Consider the following 21060-nt stretch of genomic DNA (forward strand, 5'->3'; position numbering starts at 1 on the left):
GTTCCTTTATGGAACTACTGTTGTGTTCATGAAATGCTAGGTTTCATTTTATTTATCCAAGACAAAGCAGAGCACAAATGAAACAATTACCTGTTCTTCCTAAATAACTTCACTCTGTGTTTTATCTGAACACAGAGCAAGTCAGCAATTGTTTGAGGTGTATAAATAATGAGAAGGACATGGTTGAGTCCAACAGATAAACCAAGGAACTTAGCAGTAACTCAACTTAAGACTTGGAGGTGATTTTGGTAAGATTTTGGAATGGTTGTGTCATGCATTAGCCTTGAGGGATTTTAAAATATTTTTGGTAAAACAACAGAAAATTTAAAGGAGGGAGCAAGCTGGCATGATGTAACCCATCTTGTCTTAATGCCTTTGCTTATTTAAAAACTAGTCTAGGGTATTTCTACACAGATCCAATTAAAATTACAAGAAACATCACACTGTGTACAGCGTGCTAGGAGCTCTTGGGATGTCTGGTGAAATTTCAGAATTCTCCCTGAAGTCTGGTGAGTGATCTATTGTGAAACTTGATCAGGCAGGATTTGATCACACTCTAAGTCAGAGCTGATGGGATTAAAGTCATAGACAGGAAGTCAGCACTGGTTGCATATTTGTGGCCTGGAGTAATAATTGAATTTTTCTAGAAAAAATAGTCCCAATGCTTTTTAAAATTTTTAAATATTGGACACAAGCTGTTAGCAAAATGTGACTCATCAGTGACAGTGGACTTTGGTGTGTACTGTTAATGTCACAAAAACAAACAAATTTTTGCTTCTGGGTTAGAAAAAGGTTTTAGTTTACCATTAGTAATACCGTTGGAATTTTGTTTAAAATTGAAACAATATAAATAAAATGTATTTATACGTGAAGATAAAAGAATTTTTCCATGTTTTCATGGTACCAGTGACCCATGCCTAATTGGTATGTGCTCACTTCTTCTGTGTCTAAAGTGGAAATGTGGTATTCCTTGGTGCTGTGGAAGAGAGGTCCTGTTCTGTGTGTGGGAAGAGAGGAGGAGAGGCAAGGGACCTGTTTTGATGCTGTTTTCCTTGCATTAACTCCTGCAGGAGCAGTTTGGTGCTTGCACAACCAGCACTGGCCCATCCGCAGGGACGGCTTTGGGCTCCCTGTTGGTGCCTGGCTCCCTGCCAGGCCGGCAGGATGTGCTGAGCCCCACGCTGCCTTGCTGCCAGCCCCGGGGCAGCCAGGCAGGAGCGGGGCAGGCTCCAGCTCCAGCCTGCCCTGACAATGACAGTGACAGTGACACAGCAGCAGAGCTGCCACCCCAGTGCTGCCCCAGGCTGGGGCCACCTCTCCATCTGCCCTCCCTGCAGCTCAGCTGACCCCTGGCACTCTGCTCAGTCCCTCTCGCATCCCTCACCCGCTGAATTGTAGACAAACAAATGTGAGACACAGTTGTGTTCCCCTCTCAACCTGATTGTGCAGATTATAGTAAAATTTTCCACCCCTCAGGGATCTTTTCCAAAATTTTATGACTAAAATGTCATGGTTAAACTGTGTATGATCATCTGTGTTCCCATGCCTTTCTACCACATTGCACAGTCCACAGTAGCACTTGCAAATTTCCTGTTGCTCGGCATTCAGAAGTGTTTGAATAAAGGAAATATCGTAATAAAAATACACTATTCTGAGAGCAAAGTTTTCTCTGTGTAGATGTTATGAATGGGGTTGCACATTTATAGACAAGCATTTCTTTAAATGGCAGTATTCAGAGCAGTAATATTTTTCAGAATCACAGGTTAATTAGAAAATGAGAAATTAATTTAAGTTTCTGAGTCAGTTGTTTTTAATGGTTTGCCGTATGCTTGGAGAGTGCTGATCTAGTTTAGGCAAAAAATAACCCAAATGCAACAAAATTTCTCTCAGTTTGGATGTATTACATTCAAATTGACATTTGTCTTTTAGCAAGATGCACTGGAGACTGCTTTTGAATTTTTATGTGTCTAAATTATGTAATTCTTGGGAGGGAGAGAGGGAAAAACTGATTTTTTTTAATTGATTTTTTTTTAATGCTTCTAAGCCACAAAATTTCAAATAAAATTTCAGTTGGATACTGATGTGAATTTTTTTGTAGAGCTTGAAATGGAATGAGAGAAATGAGTCTGCAGCTTTGCCGACTGGGGCTGTCTGAACTCCTTAGGAATGGCATCATTGGGCTGTTCCTCTCCATGGCTGCCCATTTTTCATTTGTACTCCATGTTCCTGTACTTTTGTTGAAAAGGAAAGAGAATTACATAAAATCAGAGACTTTTTTTTCAGAGTTTTTAAAAGAACAACACTTGGTGTAAATAATTTAACTTAAAATCTTTCGATATAGTACAGAACATTTATTCAGGTCATCTTAAGAATTATTCTGGCAGCATTTTTGTAAAGAAAAGGATTTTAGTCCAAGGGCTTTTTTTATAATCTTCAAGGAGAATACAAAATTGTGAGTTAAGTAAGAAGCTGAATTAATAAAAAAATGTGAAACTGGAAGTGTTTTGTGTTAATGCACCAATAGATATCATTTGAATGTTTTCCATAGTGAATTAGATGTGGTGTTTTGCATAGCACAGTAATAAAATGAAAGTAATTTGAGTGTGTACTTTCCTAGCTGAAATGGATTACCAAGTTTCAGTAACAGCTATGGCAGATACTCAATGGAAGAAAGCCTTTACTCCTTGAAATGCCTGAGTAAATGACTGCTCAACTCCAGAGCCTGGAGCTGGGTGTAGGAGGGATTCCCAGTTTCATGGATGAAGGCTTTCTCTGAAGATTGGAAGCAGGACTAGTGAAATTCAGAACAGTTTATAATATTTTAATCATTATCATTAACCCCCCCCTTCCAAGAGAGACCCAATTCAAGGTTAATAAGGTTAATTGTGTAACAGAAGCTTCATAATTTGAATTGTGCTCCTTGTTGTGTAGCAAGAGCTGTGAAGTCACAGGGAAGATACTCCATGAAAGGCTGATGGGGAAAATCTGTGCTGATGGGTGAAGAGTTGATTGCATTTTTGTGTCTTTGTCAGGCAGATTTTACAGTTAGTGTCAGCTGGAATCAGGGGAATATTGGTCCACCTACTGTGGAAAACAGTGGCATAATTTGGTACTAACATTATCTCTGTTACTCAATGACAGTATTACATTAGTGTTTATTTTAGAATTTGTGTAAATACCAGAGAATTGCATAAAGCTATTGGGTGATGTACGTAATTTAGAAAAGCAAAATTAGTGGAGTTTTTTTGCATTTAACATAAGTTTTGATTTTTAACTGTAATTTCTGCCCAACTGTGATTGTTCCAAGTAATTCTCATCATCAGCAGCATACTTTTAGCCTCCTAGAAAGCTAGGAAGATTTTCTGTAATGTGTTAGCTTTCTACACTGGAATATTTTCATTCTTGCACTTAGTTTTTGTGCTTCCTTCTAAAACTTTCTGTCCTACTCTGGTGTGCTTGGATTAAAATCACTTCTACTTTAAAATTCTTCACTCTTGAATTGCTGGCTTTAATTTAGGAAACTCCCATCGTGAAAGACTTCCTTTATTGTCTTGGCAAGGAGTTTTGTCTGCTTCCATTAATTTTCTTTTTGTATCTCTATCCTGCCAGTTCTGATACTATCTTAGTCTATGGAAATGTTTTTGTGACTGAAATAGTATTAAGTAACATTATTTTTAGTACTAAAATTATTTTATTTATCCATTCTCAGAATGCTAATCCCTCTAATATAAAAATACATTAAGTTGCCTGCTTAAAATGAACATGGCTGTATCATGTAATGGATAATAGAGAAGAAGCTGAACCACAAAGGAACATTTACAACCTTATCAAGTGTCTATATGAGCATTATTTACATTCCTGGAAAATCCAGGAGCTTTAATTGTGGACCAGAACTGGTGGTGTTGCTTTTGTACAAAAGAGCAGAAAAATGAAGATACTTACCCTCAAGAGCTTACAACAAGTATTTGAAATAAATGATGATACTTGAAGCCAGTTTGAAGTATTGGAAGGAAGCTGTGGAGTCATCATTATTGCTCATGATTCATGACAGTTATCATTATTCATAATAATAATCATTACTCTTGGTGATTCTGTGCACCAGTAGGTTAATTAGGGCTGGAGTTTCAATAGACATGACCTAAAAGCAGGGTTTTATTGACTTTTGAGAGAGAATACTGTGGTTTCTTGGTGGGTGCTTATGAATAGGAGTGGGGTCATGGAAGAGCATTTTTAAGGCAATGGTCAAAGTTCTGTCAATATTTCCAAACACTCCTCCAGTCAAAAGTTTTTATTATATCCATTAAAAGTTCTTTTCATAGAAATATTATAGTTCAGTAAATTATTTTTGTAAAAGCAAACATACTTTTCCTGTTAAAACAGGAATCTGAGGATTCTTGTTGGTTATGATCGAGTGCTTTTGCAGTATCCCTTGCAAACAGGGCACCCAAATGTCATCTCTGGTCCTTAAGATTTTAACTTGTGCACTTTGCTTTTGATAGATACATAATACATGCCAGTAGAATACATTTTATGTCTTTGCAGTAGAGAATATCTCACTTCCAAAACTATTTTTAGGTGGGGAAAAAAGAAACAGGGAAGTATAATACAACAGGTTAGCATATTAATAGGAGAGAATAAGTGGAGAATGTTTTTAACATGTGTCTTTACAAGGAATTTAGGAACTCAATTACTGTGGTAACATTGCTCTGTTCAAGAAGCTGGCTTTCCCAGAATGATAACATAATGGAAAACATCATTTAGCAATCTGTAGCTCCTTTCCTTAGTGGTTTGTGGGAGGAAGTACTTAGTCAGGAAGAAAAAAAAGGAAATTTCCCCCAAATTAAAATGAGACGTAAATGTTAAATTTTGTAAATTTCGTGTTACTGAGGGACTGACCCACTATTGCCTGGAATAAGGAGAAATCTTTCTGTTGCATTTCCTCTATATTGGATCACATCATTTGTAACTGATTTCACTTGAGCTTGTTTTCTAGAAATGATACGTAACTCTGGTTTAAGAATTTTGAGTTCGTTGTTGCCCATGTCTTTACGTTGTTACTTCTAAGGGGGATTACAGTGTTACAGAAATTCTGATTCACTTAGAATTTCCACGCTGAAAGAATTTCTGGTGGCTTAATTAAAATCTAGTAAAGCTTCTGAGGTTAATGTGAAGGAATGTAAATGAAGTAACAGAGTCCCCCATGCGTTTTCCATATGTGTAAGTTCAGCTTTGCCTCCTCATCACCACATCCTTATCCCAGTAGAATGGAACTTTCTGCATGAAAACACAATTTCCTTCATTGAGTTCCATTTCATTGTGGCCTTATTATCTGTCATGACTTGAGCACCATTATTTTATGTTTCCATGAGAGCAGATGCTTACAGATGGTAAGGCAGAGAAATTGCTGATATATTTGCATGTATTGCCTGCTGCTCTGTGAATGTCTCAGTTGCCATCCTAGATAGCTCACCAACAATGTAAACTGAGTGTGACCAAAGAATTGAGGTGTCATAAATGCTTTTCTTCCTTACATAGTCAAGTGATTTAAGCCCATAATTGGAGTTTTTATCTCCTACTCTTGCTTTCATCCATATCCCTGCATTTTTTTTTCCATTTACTGGTTCTGTACCCTTCATGATGGTACCTGCAGTTGGAATTCTTGGTAGGATGCTCTTCTTGACTTCCTCTGATTAATCACAGCCCTCTGAACTTGTCCATACCCCATCAGCTCATTGTCATGAGTTCATAACACTGTGCCAGTAAGAATTCACAGGGCAGGTGTGTGGCTCTCCTCTTCCTCATGCACTGCACGTGCCCAAGTGCACCTTAAAATTTGGCAGAACTCTTCCTGACAATATCCTGCTCTGTAAGGCACTTCCATTCAGCACCTCCACAGTCATTTTCTTTGTTGGTCAAACTGGACTTTGTTTGATCTCTCAAATGGCTTAGCTCAGAGTGCAATTTCAGTTTTCTCATCCTTACTTTCAGAATTCTTCATAATGCTGCTGTTCCTATTTTTGCCCATCCTCTTTCCTTCACCTGAACCATGTAGTGTGTGTATATATATATATATATATATATATATAAAATTTGTATTGCCAAGGTGAGATCTACTACTGTCAAATTTTTATGTATTTGCAATTTGTATTCTGTATTGTACCCTTACATGTTTCAAATTTGCTCATCCTGTTCTTGAGGGCTACTTGAGGCCTATTGTTTTAATAGTTTCCTCAGATAAGGAAATGCTGCATATTGAGAGAAATTCAGAAATAATTTGATCAGTGAAGATAGAGAAAGCTCCCATAGAAGAAGGAAAATAGTAATTAAAGAACTGCTAGAATGAAGTAACAGAAGAACTTAAAGTAGTTACTTTACTACCCCCTTGGGGGATTACTTAGATGCTCTACTTAGCTGGGCTTTAAGTTATGTATCAGGTAATAATTCTAAGAACCATTATTTGAATATTGGTAAAACCCATAAACTTGTGAGATTTACAGGGTTTATTTATTTCTGAGCACAGACCTGGATAACAACTTTGTTGCTGTGGGTTGTTTTTGTGGGTAGAGCCAATGCCACCATTCCAGTGCACTCACAGGTGCACACTCACTGCTAAACCACCTGATCCAAAGAGATTTAGTGACTTTTTAAGATATTTTCAAAATAACTGTATCAAAAACTCTTTCAAAATAAGTGTGTCAAAATAACTTGAAAAACTCTTCAGATGGATTCAACACTTCAACTGAGAATTTGTGAAATCTGTATCTTAACTAATGGATTTAACACACCAAAACTTCATTGTGATGTATAGAGAGAGAAAAATCAAACTATTTCTCATCCACTTTGTGGAGTTTAACCTTATTTAGAACTGTGAAGTTCTAGTATGAAAATGTCTTCTCTTTTTTGTGGGATCTGAACATACATCATTCTAGACTTACATCATTCTAGGTTTTAGTTTCCTTTCTTTCTTTTATAACAGAACTATTTAAATCTCTTTTTATCTCTTTGGAGAAAGAAGTATGTTATTATGTGTATTATTTAATGTTACTGGGAACTTTGTATTAGCATCTATCCATCTTGAGAAATCCATGTAGAAATCTGAGGTATTCTGTGTGGCTTTAAGTAATGTCTAGTAAATGACACATGACCTTCAGGAATCTAGGATTAGAGATCATGAGTAATTAGATGTTTAAGTGACTTTTGCCAGAAAATGTATACAGTAAATAAAGCTCCATCCAGAACTACATCCCATTTTTGCAAAATTCTAGAATTCTATTGCCCTCTGCTGGTTTAGTGTACCTGGCTGTGACTTGGTAGCGCTGAATTATGAATGAATTGACCTTCCTTTTATTTTTCATGGTGAAATAATAGTAGATAAACATTTTAGTGGACTACTTTACTACTATTTTATTTTAAAATAGAAGTCAATCCTGAGTCTGACTTGGTGACAGGAAAGGGGGCAAATGTTTTCTTTTTTTTGTTGCTGAGATTTTCAGGTTGGAGATGAAGCTCATTTTAGTATTTCACCATTTTTTTCTAAAGCAGTAAAATAGAAATTAATAGAGGCATTGCAGTTCTTCCTTCATGTTTTTATGACATTTCCTCACATTTGTGTGCATAATAAATGTGGGTATAATTTTATACTTTAGATCAAATAGGAAAGTCATCAATTGAATTGAATTTTTTGACTGATGTTATCCATGCAGCACAAAGTCAGAGTTGAAAGCATATTCATGTACAATTATACTTGTTGGAGCATGTGTGTGTAATGGCTTTAAAGTGAGAGAGGGTAGATTTAGAGTAGATAATAAGAATAAATTGTTAAATGCAATAAATTGTTAAATGAGACATGAGGGAGGGCTGCCCAGAGAAGCTGTGGCTGCCCCATCCCTGGGAGTGTTGCAGGCCAGGCTGGATGGGGCTCTGAGGCACCTGGGAGAGTGGAGGTGTCCCTGCCCGTGGCAGGGGTGTTGGAGCTGGATGATCTCAAGGCAGCCATCCTGGGGTTCTGTGCCACACACTCTGTGCTGCAGTGGGGTCTGCAGGTGGGATGCAGATAAGGCTCTGTCCTGCTGCTCAGTCAGTCAGGGCTGATCCTGGGGACAGCTTTGAAGTTTTTTGGGCTGAGCAGGATCTGTGTGGGCACAGCATGGATGTGCCTGCAGGGCTGGCTGGTGGAACATGTTAGCATGCAGAATTTGGTTTGCATCACTTGGGCAAGGTGGCTGCAGTAACTGGTACCTGCTCCTGGCATGCTGGAGGTGCTGACTGGATGTTTATCTAAGCAAGGACAGGGACAGGGAGCAGCTCTTTTAATTAGCAGTGCCCTGTGTCCTGATGATGTCCAAGCCTGCAGATTGCAGGGATAAGGGTAACCAGTAGAGGAGAGAAGGAGCTTGGGCATGCAAAGGTGCTGCAGTAGCTTCCTCAGAGGGGTCAGATGATGACCACAGGCAGTGATTCCTCCAGGAGCTACTCTTTGCCTTCAGCAGCATCCTCCTTCTCACTTGTTCTGCTGCATCTTCTCAGCAAATATATCCTAACCAGTAACTCCAGCTGTCAGTTGGAGACAGAAATACATTTTATTTCTGTAGTAAACTGGATTTCTCCAAAAAACAGTGCACTGTTGAGTTTGCCCCTTCATTTCCATAACTGAGAGACATGCAGCAAAATCCTGTGACAAAAGAGCAATTAGGTATATTCATATGTTATTCTTTTTGGTTTGAAAATCACTTTTCAACTCCACAATCAATAGCTGGATGCTCTGCTTTGCTATAATAAACTTCCTTCTTTAAACTTTTATGCTGTAAAGGGTAGCAACTGCTGAGTGACCAGCACAACACATGCTTTTCTTTATCTGAAACAAGCAATCTAGATAATTTAATGTTACAGAGACATTCTTTGAGGGCCTGGACCCCACAGTAAGTTTGGGAGTCCTGGAACTGGTGCATATTAGTGAGCTGCAGATACCATTTTCACAATCAGAAATATCCAGTGTAGGGAAACAGGGAAAAAATTCTAGGCAGGTGTTACCCAGTACCTCTCAGTAAGGTGGAAATAATGGCAAGATAATTCCTGAATTCAGGAAGTTGCCTGTATAGTCTTACATAGCAAGTCCCAAACCTACCTTGTGTTCTCACAAACTGTGGTATGTAATTCATTATTTTGATAGGGGTAATGTCTGTTTCATACAGAATTTGGGAAGGGAGCATTTGGGGGTTTTAAGTTTCATTAATTTGTTTAAAGGACTCAGTGTCCTTTGCAGAAGTTGACTGATTTTCTGCTGGTTGTTACAATTTACACCTCCATGCTCTTTCTGTCATACTGACAGTTTTAGAATAAGGACTTCATCAGTTCAGAACTATTTTTATTATTTTCTTCTGGGGTCTCTTTTAAGCTCTCAGTCCTTAAATCTTCCCTTACAAGTAGGAAATTCTTTTGCTGCCTCCTGCATTCATTCTGTCTGGCAGGAGTGAGTTACTGGGACAGAGGGAAAGCACAAATATCAGTGTAGTTTAGCTGCCCTGTGGAGAGCTAGGTGAAGATATGTTTTATATATGTAGTATTTCATGATGGAAAACACCAAACTACTGTTCTACTTAAACTGGAGAAATTCTGAGCAAATTCTTTGGAGTGCAGCAGTAAACATGGGGGCCCTTTTGATGTTTTAGGTGAGTTTCCATTCTAGGGAAATGGGCTGACTAAGAGCTCTCAGCATAGAAAATATAGACACTGCAAACTTCATGGAATGCTTGTGTTTGTACCAAGAGTATTTTTAGTCCATGGGTTTAGGCTGCATGGAAGAGCAGTGTGCTTCTTGAGGTTGGTATTGTTACTGCTTTTTTTACAAACAAACTAACCCAAACAAGCAGAGAATCCAAAGTGATTTTGCCCAAAATAACTGGCAGAGCCAGGAACTGCAAGTCCTGATTTTGATTCTGTGCTCTGGCCACTATCAGGTTTTACCATTTGTTTTAACACATGCAGGTGATGAGAAGGACAATATTTATGATCACTGAGCTTTTTTTGATGTGTTTTCTTTCATGCTTTTGTAAACAAACTTTTTTTTTTATTTGGTCTAGGAGTTATTGTCAGTGTTGATTTATGTTGTTATATGTGAACATAAATCTCTGTTGTTTAAAAATTATGTTTTGTAAATGGCTGTTCATGATTTTAAATTATGAGCACAGGAAGAGCATCTAAAAGTCCCTCAGCTTTCCTGTCATGTTTGTCCCCATGTGAAAATAATTTATCTCATTTTTATTTCTTTAGACCCACTTTTAGGAGCTTAAACTTCCTTTTGAGTTGGTGTCAAAGATCACCCCTTTTCTACCCAGTTTCCACATGGGTTGAGTCATCAAAGGCAACTGAGGGTGTTGACAGCCAACTCACTCCTTTGTGTGCATTTACTGCACAAATTGACATGAGTTAACTCTACCAGCTAGCTAGGCTTGAGCAGACTTTTTATTTTCTTTCTCCTTTGGTTTTCTTTCCCCTTTTTCTTTATTTTCCCCTTTTACCTTCCCCCTCTTCTTGACATTCATACGCCCTTTGTGTAGACCTGTTGTGACTGGGAATTCAGTCCCAGTGAAAAAACAAATAATAAATGAAAGTAAAAGTCATTACATGGCTTTAGCACTAACCTTTGCTTTCAAGCTGTGTTGTCCATGTTTTTATTCCATTATTTACCCATCATCCCTATTCCTCTGTAACACAGGTTTTGTGCATCTGTATTTTGAGGTAGGCCAATGATTGGGCCAGATCAGTTTGTGGCCCCTGTGGTGTGTCTTTTGTAGGATCAGGTTTTTTCAAGGGAATGTCCAGCAGTCCCTACAAAGATGAGTAGGACCCTGTTTGTGCTGACCTGTTCTGGGATTTAGCAGCTGGATCAGGCGTGGGAGATCAGTTATCATTTCCTGTGATCTTCCATGAGCTGCACCATAACTGAAACTGAGGCATCTGGTAAACAAACCAGATATCTGCTCTCTCAGTCTGCATTAAATAAACAAAGTCACATTGAACACTATTTGAGTAGATATAGATTTCTTAACAGGTTACCAAGAAATTTTTATTAAATTCTTTATGATCGAATTAAAATGATTCTGCTCACTTTTAGATGGCTAAGCACAAGAAGGCGCTTCAGTTGGGTAAATTTTATTAGCATGTCACATAGCCTTTCCTCAGATATGGAATTTTCAAGAACCTTTGATAGGGAATAAGTACATGGCACATGATCAGGACTTTCAGTTCATGCTGTACTTGGAGGAGCCTAGAGAGGAAAACACAGTTTGAGGAATTGCAAAACCGGAAATCTGTAAACCAGACTGCAAAATTTTTGGTTGTAATTTCCTGCCCTTCCATTTGAATGCCCAACTGCCAGCCAGGGAAATATTGTAAGTACTGACTGTTCTGTACAATTCTGCAATTACAAATACTAATTGGAGTAGTATTCATGCCCTCCAGGAAAGTGGTTCAGAACATAATCACTACAGTAAAATCTAAGTTCTAGATATTGTGTGTTTCAGGTAATAGCTAGTGTTGTGAGTGAAAACCATTAAATGAGGCACCCAGTAATGTACTTTATTACTTCATTCTTCAGGTCTACTGCAGAAATAATTGTAAGCACAAATTTAGATTACCTGCTTCTTTGCCACATGCAGTATACAAGACTTATTTTTTAAAATAAGTAGTAGCCTTATTTTTTTAAAAACTAAGAATATGATAAAAGATTTCATTATTTGGGTCATTGAAATAAATTTCCTTTCTTTGTATGTGGTTATCAAGAATATTAAACAACTCCCTGGGAGACTAGTGCAACCTAAATAAATAGATGTACTTGAAAAAAATGGTTCATTCATAATGACTAATGCTGTAACAATTCTGGGTTTGTTTGAGACTTTACAGTGATCCAGACCCTTGTGACTTCAAAGAACATACCCAAATTAGCACTCTTTCAGGAATTGGATTTGGGTCATGCAGTTCAGTAAATAACACTGAAGATAACGATTTATCTCATCTTCTGCTGTTGCAACAAATGCAGATTATCGGAAGGACTCAGCTGACACTTATGTTAAATTTCATTACTACTGTTCTAAATAAAATGAGAAATCATTTTCATCTCTTTGAATACTGATTTCTGTGTTGTACAACTAGGTTATTAAAAATACTGTGGTTTGTTGGCAAGGAAGATGTTTTATATTACAAATGTGGTCTGTATTGTTATCACAAAATTCTTACCTCAGTTCTCATTTTTCTACTCTGAATCAAGAAGACCATGCCTGGCACTGGCATTAGACTTGTATACAACCTTCCTGTGTGTTAATTTCTTGAATGGCACTAAACTGGAGATAATTTCTCTAGCCCATATTGCAGTACAAAAGTTGATATATTTCATAATTCAGTCTGTACTACTAATCATATATATATACACACGTATGTGTGTGTCAGTTCTGAAGTCATAGCCTTTAAAAGAAATTGAATAATAGGACTGATTGGTCAACTTTGCACATTTTTTGCTTTCAGAAATTAGCACCTGGGGTTAGTCAATTTGCTTACACCTGTGTACAAGATCATCCTATCTGGACTAACCAGCAGTTCTGGGAAACAACCTTCTATAGCAACGTGCAGAATCAAGTTCGCTCCCTCTACCTTACAGCCAAAGATGACAACCATGCAGTGCAGTTGAAACAAAAGGTAGGAGACTCTATTAAAATATTAGAGTAATATTTTTATTCACATATTAATTGTCTCCTAGGTTACACAGAGTTAAGTTATGGTTTTTCCAATTTTACATGTTTTTCTTTCATTTTCTCCTGCGTTACACAGTATGCAATAACATGAGAAATAATAGAAATTTACATTTATCTGCAAAGCATTATAATTTGATGTTAGCTCAGCTTAGTGTGGAAAAAGCATTTGCAAGATATCTAGTTATTCATTAATTTAACATCAGGCTTTAGGTCACTAATATCAGCTGCCAGATTCCTTTATTCTGCTTTGACTGTGTGCCATCTACCTAGTTGCTTTAAGCTAATGCTAGAATTGGACTCCAGCATATAAAAACACGAATGTTTCAGCTGGTCTGGAAGCTATTTATATAAAAGCTTCCCTCACCTGAACATCCTAGGAATTTGGAGAATATTGCCAGCATTGAGCCATGAGCTGCATGTTATTTCTCAATCTGATTTATGCTTGTTCTTATTTGAGCTAAGTGGATAAGCTGAGGAGAGCAGCTGTGTTAAAATCAGTTAAAATCACCACTCTGAAGAAACATGGAAGATTGGATGGCATAAAAAAAACCTTAAAAGCAATGATGTTATTTTGATCTGCCCACATTGTGCTACTGGTGCATTTCAGTAAACTGCTCTCAAACCTCAGTTCCCATAATCAGAACTCTCCTTAAACCCTGTTGAGGGTAGTTATTTGCTCTTTCTTTTTAAATGAATATATTATTTAAATAACTGAAGAAGTTTAATTGGCAATGTAATAAGTAAAGCTTTGGCCAAGTATTTTTTTTGTTGTTGTTGTTGTAGCTTTATCTTTTCTTCTATGTCTTTATATTTCTTTCTCTGTGTCTTCTAGGAGAAACCTCCTGCAGACCAGGAGAAGACAGCAATGGACCTGGCTGCTGAGCAGCTGAGGTTATGGCCAACCCTTAATAAACAGACACAGCAGGAGCTGGTCCAGAATGAGGAAAGCACAGTTTTCAGCCAGGCCATTCATTTTGCCAACCTCATGGTCTACCTGCTGGTACCCCTGGATACAAGTAAGAACAAGCTGCTGAGGACATCAGCCACTGGGGACTGGGAGAGTGGAAGCAACAGCATTGTCACAAACAGGTGGGTACCCAAGGCCACAGGATAGGCCACAGCTTGCACAATGGCTGTACTCTAAATACCAGATTGTTTCAGCATCTTCACCTCCTTTCAAGTTCAGTAGTTGAGTAGAAGTCTAACATGATTCCTCTCAAATAACAGAATTTTGTCTGGAGTGATTCCATTTAAAAGAACATTGTGTTGTCCCAGTAAGAATTTTTAATCTAGTAATGCAGATGTTGAAGACAAACGTGGGGTTTGGTGAGAAAGAAAACAGCAGCCCCAAACCCACTCTGTTAGTTTTTATATAACTTGAAAAACCACTGTATGAACCTAAAATCGAGACAGCACTTGTATAGCATCTATAAAATCATCATTTCTGTGCAACAGCTGCAAAGGAGGAAAGGCACTGAGGTCACAAAAAGCAAGAGGACTAAACCACAATGGCAAAGGTTAAATTACTAAGGAAGCAGTAGGAGTATAACACCAGTTCCATTCATTCCCTAGCATGCAAATCCAGGACATTTCATAACAAGCCTTCCTCCCTCTTTGTTTATTGTCTTCATTATCACCTCTCTGTACAAATTCTCACTTGATAAAATTATAGAACACTATGTGAGTACATTGGCATCAAGTGAAAGACTATCAGAATGAAGCTCCCCATGGAGTTACTAATTTCTGCTGACTACACACCTCTAATCTCAGGCATTAGGATGTGCTCAGTAGACTGCTTGTGGTGTATGTTGCAATCTATTAATTTGGCCCCAAATATTATTATGGGAGGCATTTTTAGCCATTCAAAGTACATCTCCCACTGACTTGCTTGCTTATCTAATGCACAAAAAAATTTTCTTAGAATCTTTTTAGCTTTTGATTGCTTTCCTCTGTAACCAAAATATACAATTAATGATTTTCTCTATATAACTGGATATTTGCTTACCATGGGTTGCAAATACTTTACTTGACTTTATGAAGGGAAGACACAGAGCTTGCTTCCAAAAACCTGTTTTTTCTCTTCTGGGCCTATCTATGTTGAACTCATGGAGAGAAAATTGCCCAATATCATCATTCATGAAGTTTTGGCAATGAAAGTACAATGTAATTGTGGTACCACCATATGCTTTTAGCATGGTTTGTGAATTGTAACTAGGAAAAACCCACACAGCTTGTCAGTGTCTGTTCAAGTGTCACATGTGCATCACCAGCTGAATTGTTCACACTTGTTGCTGCTTTTATTTCTGCCCTTAGCATTGCAGGCAGTGTTGCAGAGAGTTATGACACTGAGAGTGGGTTTGAGGACTCAGAGAACAATGATGTTGCGAACGCTGTCGTGCGCTTCATCACCAGATTTATTGACAAGGTCTGCACAGAAAGTGGCGTCACACAGGATCACATCAAGGGTCTGCACTGCATGATACCAGGTAGGAATTGTCACAAAGAGGTGCTTTATAGTCTTCTTTCTTTTCCTAATTAAACAAATACACTTGTTAATTTGAGTTACCTTCAGATAAGTTAGAGTGTTAGATTTCTTTTCCAGACTGTAATTGCTGTTGAATGTCAGATAATTATTTTCTTGATGTCAAAATTTGAGAATTTCAGAATTCTCAGAGTTTTGATTTCAGGGCAGCTTTCTCTTTCCCATTGTGTGAGACTTCATTTATGGTGTTCCTACTTTTCAGGCATTGTAGCAATGCACATAGAGACTCTGGAGGCTGTCCATCGTGAGAGTAGGAGGCTTCCACCAATACAGAAGGCAAGTGTTATGAAATGTATTTGTATTCTTTACAAGTAGTTGAATCATTAAACCTTGTCATCTTTTTTTTTCCTCACATAATGTTATGAGGAAATATCAAAACATTAAAAGAAAATTTCCACTAGTGATAAATAAAGTGCTTGGCTTTGGTCTCATGAAATATGAAACTAGTAGAGCCAGACCTCTGATCATAAACAAGCTGTTGCATGCCCACTGCTTTTTGTGACCCATTTCTCTTCCTTGAGTCCAAACTCCATCTCCCTTCTTTGGACTAAGTGTCATAACAATTTTGTTTTTAAACTTTTAAAGCCAAATGTTATTGCTAGCCTGAGGTATAACACTGATTTACACTTACACTTCCATTTATTTGCATCAGCCCAAAATTCTACGGCCAACTTTACTGCCAGGAGAAGAATTTGTTTGTGAAGGTCTCCGTGTGCTGCTGGATCCTGATGGCAGAGAGGAAGCCACAGGAGGACTGCTTGGAGGGCCTCATATCCTCCCTGCTGAAGGAGCTTTGTTCCTTACCACTTACAGAATTATATTTAAAGGCACTCCTCACGATCAACTGGGTAAGAAAATCCAAACAGTGGTAATTGTGGTCCTTCAGATAGGCAGGATTTTGAGCTGGCCTGTCCGCCTACTCAAGCATCAGCATCATTAAGCAGTTTTGTTCAGATACTGGAAGCAAGTGAAAGGAAAAATATTCATGAGTTGGTATTCTACCTAAAATTATTGCTTGGAAATAACAGTATTTTCTTAATATGTCAGCTCTTCTGAATGATATTTTTTCATAGTTTAACAATTGCTATTTCTAATCAGATTGTCAGTCAGAAGTATTAAAGTGGAAAGTTCATGGTCATATGTAAAGATATCAAGTATATAATTTCTGTTTATAAGTTATGTATTGCATTATGAAATCTGAATAAACTTGAAATTGTTTCTTTACCCCCTAGCAGCCTAGGTTTTGGGGGTGCATTTCCATTATGTAGAAAGACTCAGAAGGAAGGAGAATATTTTTCTAATAATCACAGCTGAAATGGAGTAGAAATTCAGATTACAAATGACGCTTTAGGAATTTGCAAACTTTTCGGCTATTTTGCCTGAAATTAATCCTGTACCATCATGTTCATGTTGCTTGGTACTTATTCACTGTTGTTTATTCCAGTGAGAGTGTGAGCAGAGGTTGTGTGGTCTGACAAGTGTCTGTGTTGTCTCCTCAGTTGGGGAGCAGACCGTGATCCGGAGCTTTCCCATCGCCTCCATGACCAAGGAGAAGAAGATCAGTATCCAGAACCAGCTGCAGCAGAGCATGCAGGAAGGGCTGCAGATCAGTTCAGCCACTTTTCAGGTAAAAGGAAGTTTTGTGAAAATTTATGTGGCTACCGGCAGCTCAGAATATTTACGAGCAGCACTTTGCCCTGGTATTTGTGAGGAGTCTGGTTCTCTGCCCTGTAAGGTCAATAGACAAGGCAGAACTCATAGAAACCCTGGCATTTCTTGGCCCTCTTGGTATTTACAGAGGGTTGCTATTTTCACATTGGATTTCCTTCACTGCTTTCCTCACCTATTTTGGAACCAGAAAAGGGCTGGTTTTGGTCCAGAATCCCTGCATGTAGGTAGAGGCCTAGGGAGAACCTGCTTCCTCTCTCCTCCAGCTACATGGAATCAATATGGAAAAGCTCTGAGAGTTGCTTTCTTCTCAAGGTTTGTCACTTCACCAGCTTTCTGTTAAAATCCATGGCAGAAAGTCCTGGAATGTTGCACATGGAAGCTGCACTCCAGGAATCTTCAGGGTAGAACCAATGAGCCTCTATATGACAGGCACAGATCCTGGAATTTTCTGTAGGGTCCCATCAGTGTGTTCAGCAGAAGTGTATATTGCAGGGCAATTGATAGAGATGTGCTGGTAAAAATTAGGAATCCTGCAATCTTTCCTGAATTTTCCTTCTTGGTTTTGATCTTAAACTGTGGTCAAACCCTAAGAGATCAGAAGCTGCAAGCAAAGAATTCTGTATCATGGACTGAAAGTAGACTGCAGTGCTTAAGATATGAAATACTTTGCTGGGTTGACTGACTGCAGAAGCGTATTTTCATTGAGAACAATAACTCCAACATTTGAAACCATAACAAAACAGCATTTTACTAATTCCTTACAGTAATGAACATGATTTAGCTGTTCATCCTTCAGTATCCTCTTCAAAAGCACAAAATTAGGAATGTCAATGAGTAAAACTAGCAAAAAAAAAGTTGTTCTTGTGGACTTTTGAGGGGACTTTTATTTTCCAGAAATCTTTTTACCAGAATACTTAGCATGCTTCAATGATGTGATAAATACAGACAGAGCTCAGTGTTTTCAGAGCTGGATTCGGGTCAAACATCATCTTTGCTTTTGTTTAGCATAGTTTTGTATTAGGTTATGAGAACAAAAACAAGCCACAAACAGTTTATTCCCTGTCCCCTATGTAACAGCCAGGGTTCAACACAGGGGATGAAATAGCCCCTCCCCTTTCTTTATTAATTATGATTTTCAGATGGGTTTGTGTGCAGCTATGCTGTTTGGTATCTTTAAAACTTCAGATCTGTGTAACCCCGAAAGGCTGAAGGGCTCCTTTCAAGGAGGTCCTAGAACAACAGAGCCATTAGTCATTTGGAAAGTATTTACAAAACAAGTGAAATTGGAAAAGCAAGGATGAAATCCACCTCCTAGATCGCTAGCAAAGGAATTTAAAAGGTGTCTAGGTATGTGCTCAGAAACAGAGCTCTAGGATATTTCTTTGTTTGTTTTCTCCACATTCTTAGAGTTCTTCTGGGCCTTTTTATGGATTCCGTATTTTCTGTCTCTTATTTGTTTTCCCCGAATTGTTGACTTGCTTTCAGCAGAGGATGATTGGATGGGATTTTTTTCCCCCCCACAGAACCTTTCTAAAAAGCATTTTTAATCAAGTGGATGGATCAGTGTTGAATAGCACAAGGTTATTTCCTTTTTAAGGAGCAGATTTCACTATCACCTTTTTTACTAGCAATTTTCTATACTTTGCAAGGTGAGGCCAAAATTGGAACATCTTAGTAATAGAAATATAATGGTTGTGACACATGAATGCTGAAATTGCTGGCTTGCTGAGTCTTTGAAGTGCATTACCAACCTCAGCTCCCAGGGTAGGGGCAGAGCTGGCAGACTGTTTCCCAGCTAATCTGTCCCATGTGACCAGAATTTGAACTGCTGTAGATGTCTTAGTGCCAGCGCTACAACTTGGATTTACCAAAATATTTTGTATTTGATCTTATGAGAATTCCAGATGCTGCCTAGTGAAGATACCTTAGTATTAGGACATGAATTTAAAAAAGGAAAAAAAAAATTCTTAAAATGTGTAATAGTCGTCAAAATAAATGAGACATATGTACATGTATTTGTATTTTCTGAAGGTCATAATACTGTGAAAGTATGGGAATTTTGCTACTATATTTTAGAATCTTTCAATTTCTGAAATTCTCAGATTGTTTTCCAGTTTCTAACATGTCATGTCTTTCATACACAGTTAATTAAAGTAGCATTTGATGAAGAAGTCAGTCCCGAAGTGGTGGAAATATTTAAGAAACAATTGATGAAGTTCCGCTACCCTCAGTCCATCTTCAGCACTTTTGCCTTTGCAGCTGGGCAAACAGCACCACAGATAATTCTCCCCAAACAGAAAGAAAAGAACACTTCATTCCGGTACAGCCTTTCTTCCTTTCTTATCTCTTCCTACTGATGTTCTTGTCTTGTGTTATCCAAATGCACTGAACAACCTGAAAGCTCTGCACAAGTGGAGATCATGTCAAACTAAGTGATTGCTAGTTTGCATCTCTTTGTATTTCCTGAGTAAGAAATAGATTAGTAGGGTACAGATATTTATTTGGAATAGGAATTATAATATTGATCTAAACTTCTTTCTGCAGTAGAATTGAATTATTGCATTTTGAAACACACAAAATAGAAGTAGCAACTTGAGCTATGCAACCTCAACATGGAAAGAAGAATGTGTATTACTTTATAATTAGTAGCCTAGCTGCTTAAAGCCTGATGAGAATTAGGATTAATTTTACCCTGTGCATTTGCCCAACTGGTTTTTAATTTAGAGTTTGAGCTTTGGGTCCTCTTTTGAATTTTATGTTCCATGTTAATTTTTATTGGACCAGCTGCACCATTAGTCTGTTCCAGAGTGGTGGCTCCTGTGATTCTCTGTTGATTAGTGCATTGTTGACACAGGAAATAGAATCCCAAGCTAGTAATGAAATCCTAAAACTTAAATATAATTTCTATCTTTCCTGCCTTTACTTTGGCAACTTTCTAGTTTTATCACAGTACTAGCAAAATAAAAAAAACTAAAGCATGAAAAAAACCTAAAGAATTTTTCTACTGGTAATGAACCTCTTTAATGATGATATTCATTACCAGTAGAAAAAAAAAGACACAAATTTATCTTAAAGTAATACAATTTTCGTTTAAAAATTAACATAGGAAGAAATTTTTCTGAAGTTTACGGTTGTTGTATTAAGTGCAGAACGGTTCAATCCATTTTATTTGCGTTCTCTCTAGAAATCTGTAAATGCTATCAGGCAGAATCAGATGAATGTTTCCAAATGCTTTTGTTGTTCTGGATTTACAGTACCTTCTCCAAAAGCATTGTGAAGGGAGCAAAACGTGCTGGGAAGATGACAATAGGGCGCCAGTACTTACTGAAGAAGAAAACAGGAACCATAGTGGAGGAGAGAGGGAATCGGCCTGGCTGGAATGAAGAGGATGATATCTCTGGTAAGAGTGTGATTTCTCTGTCCATGTTGGTTAATAAACCTGTCCTGTTATGCTTCCATTCTCATACTGAATGAAAAATGCCTTCAAGAAGAAATTGAAGCGTTTTCCTAGACAGGAAAGAGAAGGGCTTCAAGAGAAGCGTTTAGTGAGTGTTTTCTTTTGCAATGAGAAGAGGAAGTTGGCTTAATTCAGTGGTACAGCAAAGTACTAGATTGCTTTTTAATTATCAAACTATTTAGATATGATATCTTCTAGATCATTTTTACATCATGCTAGTGGAGATGAAACAGCACAGAAGCATGCTGCAGCTTCCATTTATCTCTAGACGTCTGACACCTGCAGCTAGTCTGTGATGAGGAAGCATTCACTGGTGAGGTGCAAGAGGGAGTAAATTGGAGACTTTTGTGGATGTGGAACTGAGAAATGATTTCTGAAAGCAGCAGAACTCGTTACTACTGAAAATACTACTTCCCATATTTTTGGTTGAAATTATTTTGGGGTAGAAGGTAGAAAGAGGTTTGGGCTGTTTGTGTGATGGTGTGGCATTTGACTTTTCCCAAAAAGCCTCTTTTCCTTCTCCCAAATGCTGCTTGGATATCCTTCTCTGGACCACTGCTAATTTATAACAAACCACTAGAGGGAACCAGATTCTCCTGTACATAAACAGGTGTTGTTTTGTCAAAGCATTCTTTCTTTAAAAA

General features: G+C 37.9%; 1 protein-coding gene across 6 annotated transcripts in view; it reads left to right on the forward strand.

Annotated features, from left to right (window-relative positions):
• The window catches only part of SBF2 (SET binding factor 2), a 231713-nt gene that overhangs the window by 169080 nt on the left and 41573 nt on the right, over positions 1 to 21060 (forward strand). For all 6 annotated transcript variants that reach the window (XM_077179816.1, XM_077179818.1, XM_077179820.1 and 3 more), the window contains exons 18-25: positions 12520 to 12690; positions 13579 to 13835; positions 15060 to 15232; positions 15491 to 15564; positions 15941 to 16136; positions 16788 to 16915; positions 19104 to 19279; positions 20214 to 20359. In XM_077179816.1, the coding sequence (XP_077035931.1) occupies positions 12520 to 12690; positions 13579 to 13835; positions 15060 to 15232; positions 15491 to 15564; positions 15941 to 16136; positions 16788 to 16915; positions 19104 to 19279; positions 20214 to 20359 (1321 nt within the window). The remainder of the gene's footprint in view (positions 1 to 12519; positions 12691 to 13578; positions 13836 to 15059; positions 15233 to 15490; positions 15565 to 15940; positions 16137 to 16787; positions 16916 to 19103; positions 19280 to 20213; positions 20360 to 21060) is intronic.

The sequence above is a fragment of the Agelaius phoeniceus genome, chromosome 6, assembly GCF_051311805.1.
Source record: "Agelaius phoeniceus isolate bAgePho1 chromosome 6, bAgePho1.hap1, whole genome shotgun sequence".
Lineage (NCBI taxonomy): Eukaryota > Metazoa > Chordata > Aves > Passeriformes > Icteridae > Agelaius > Agelaius phoeniceus.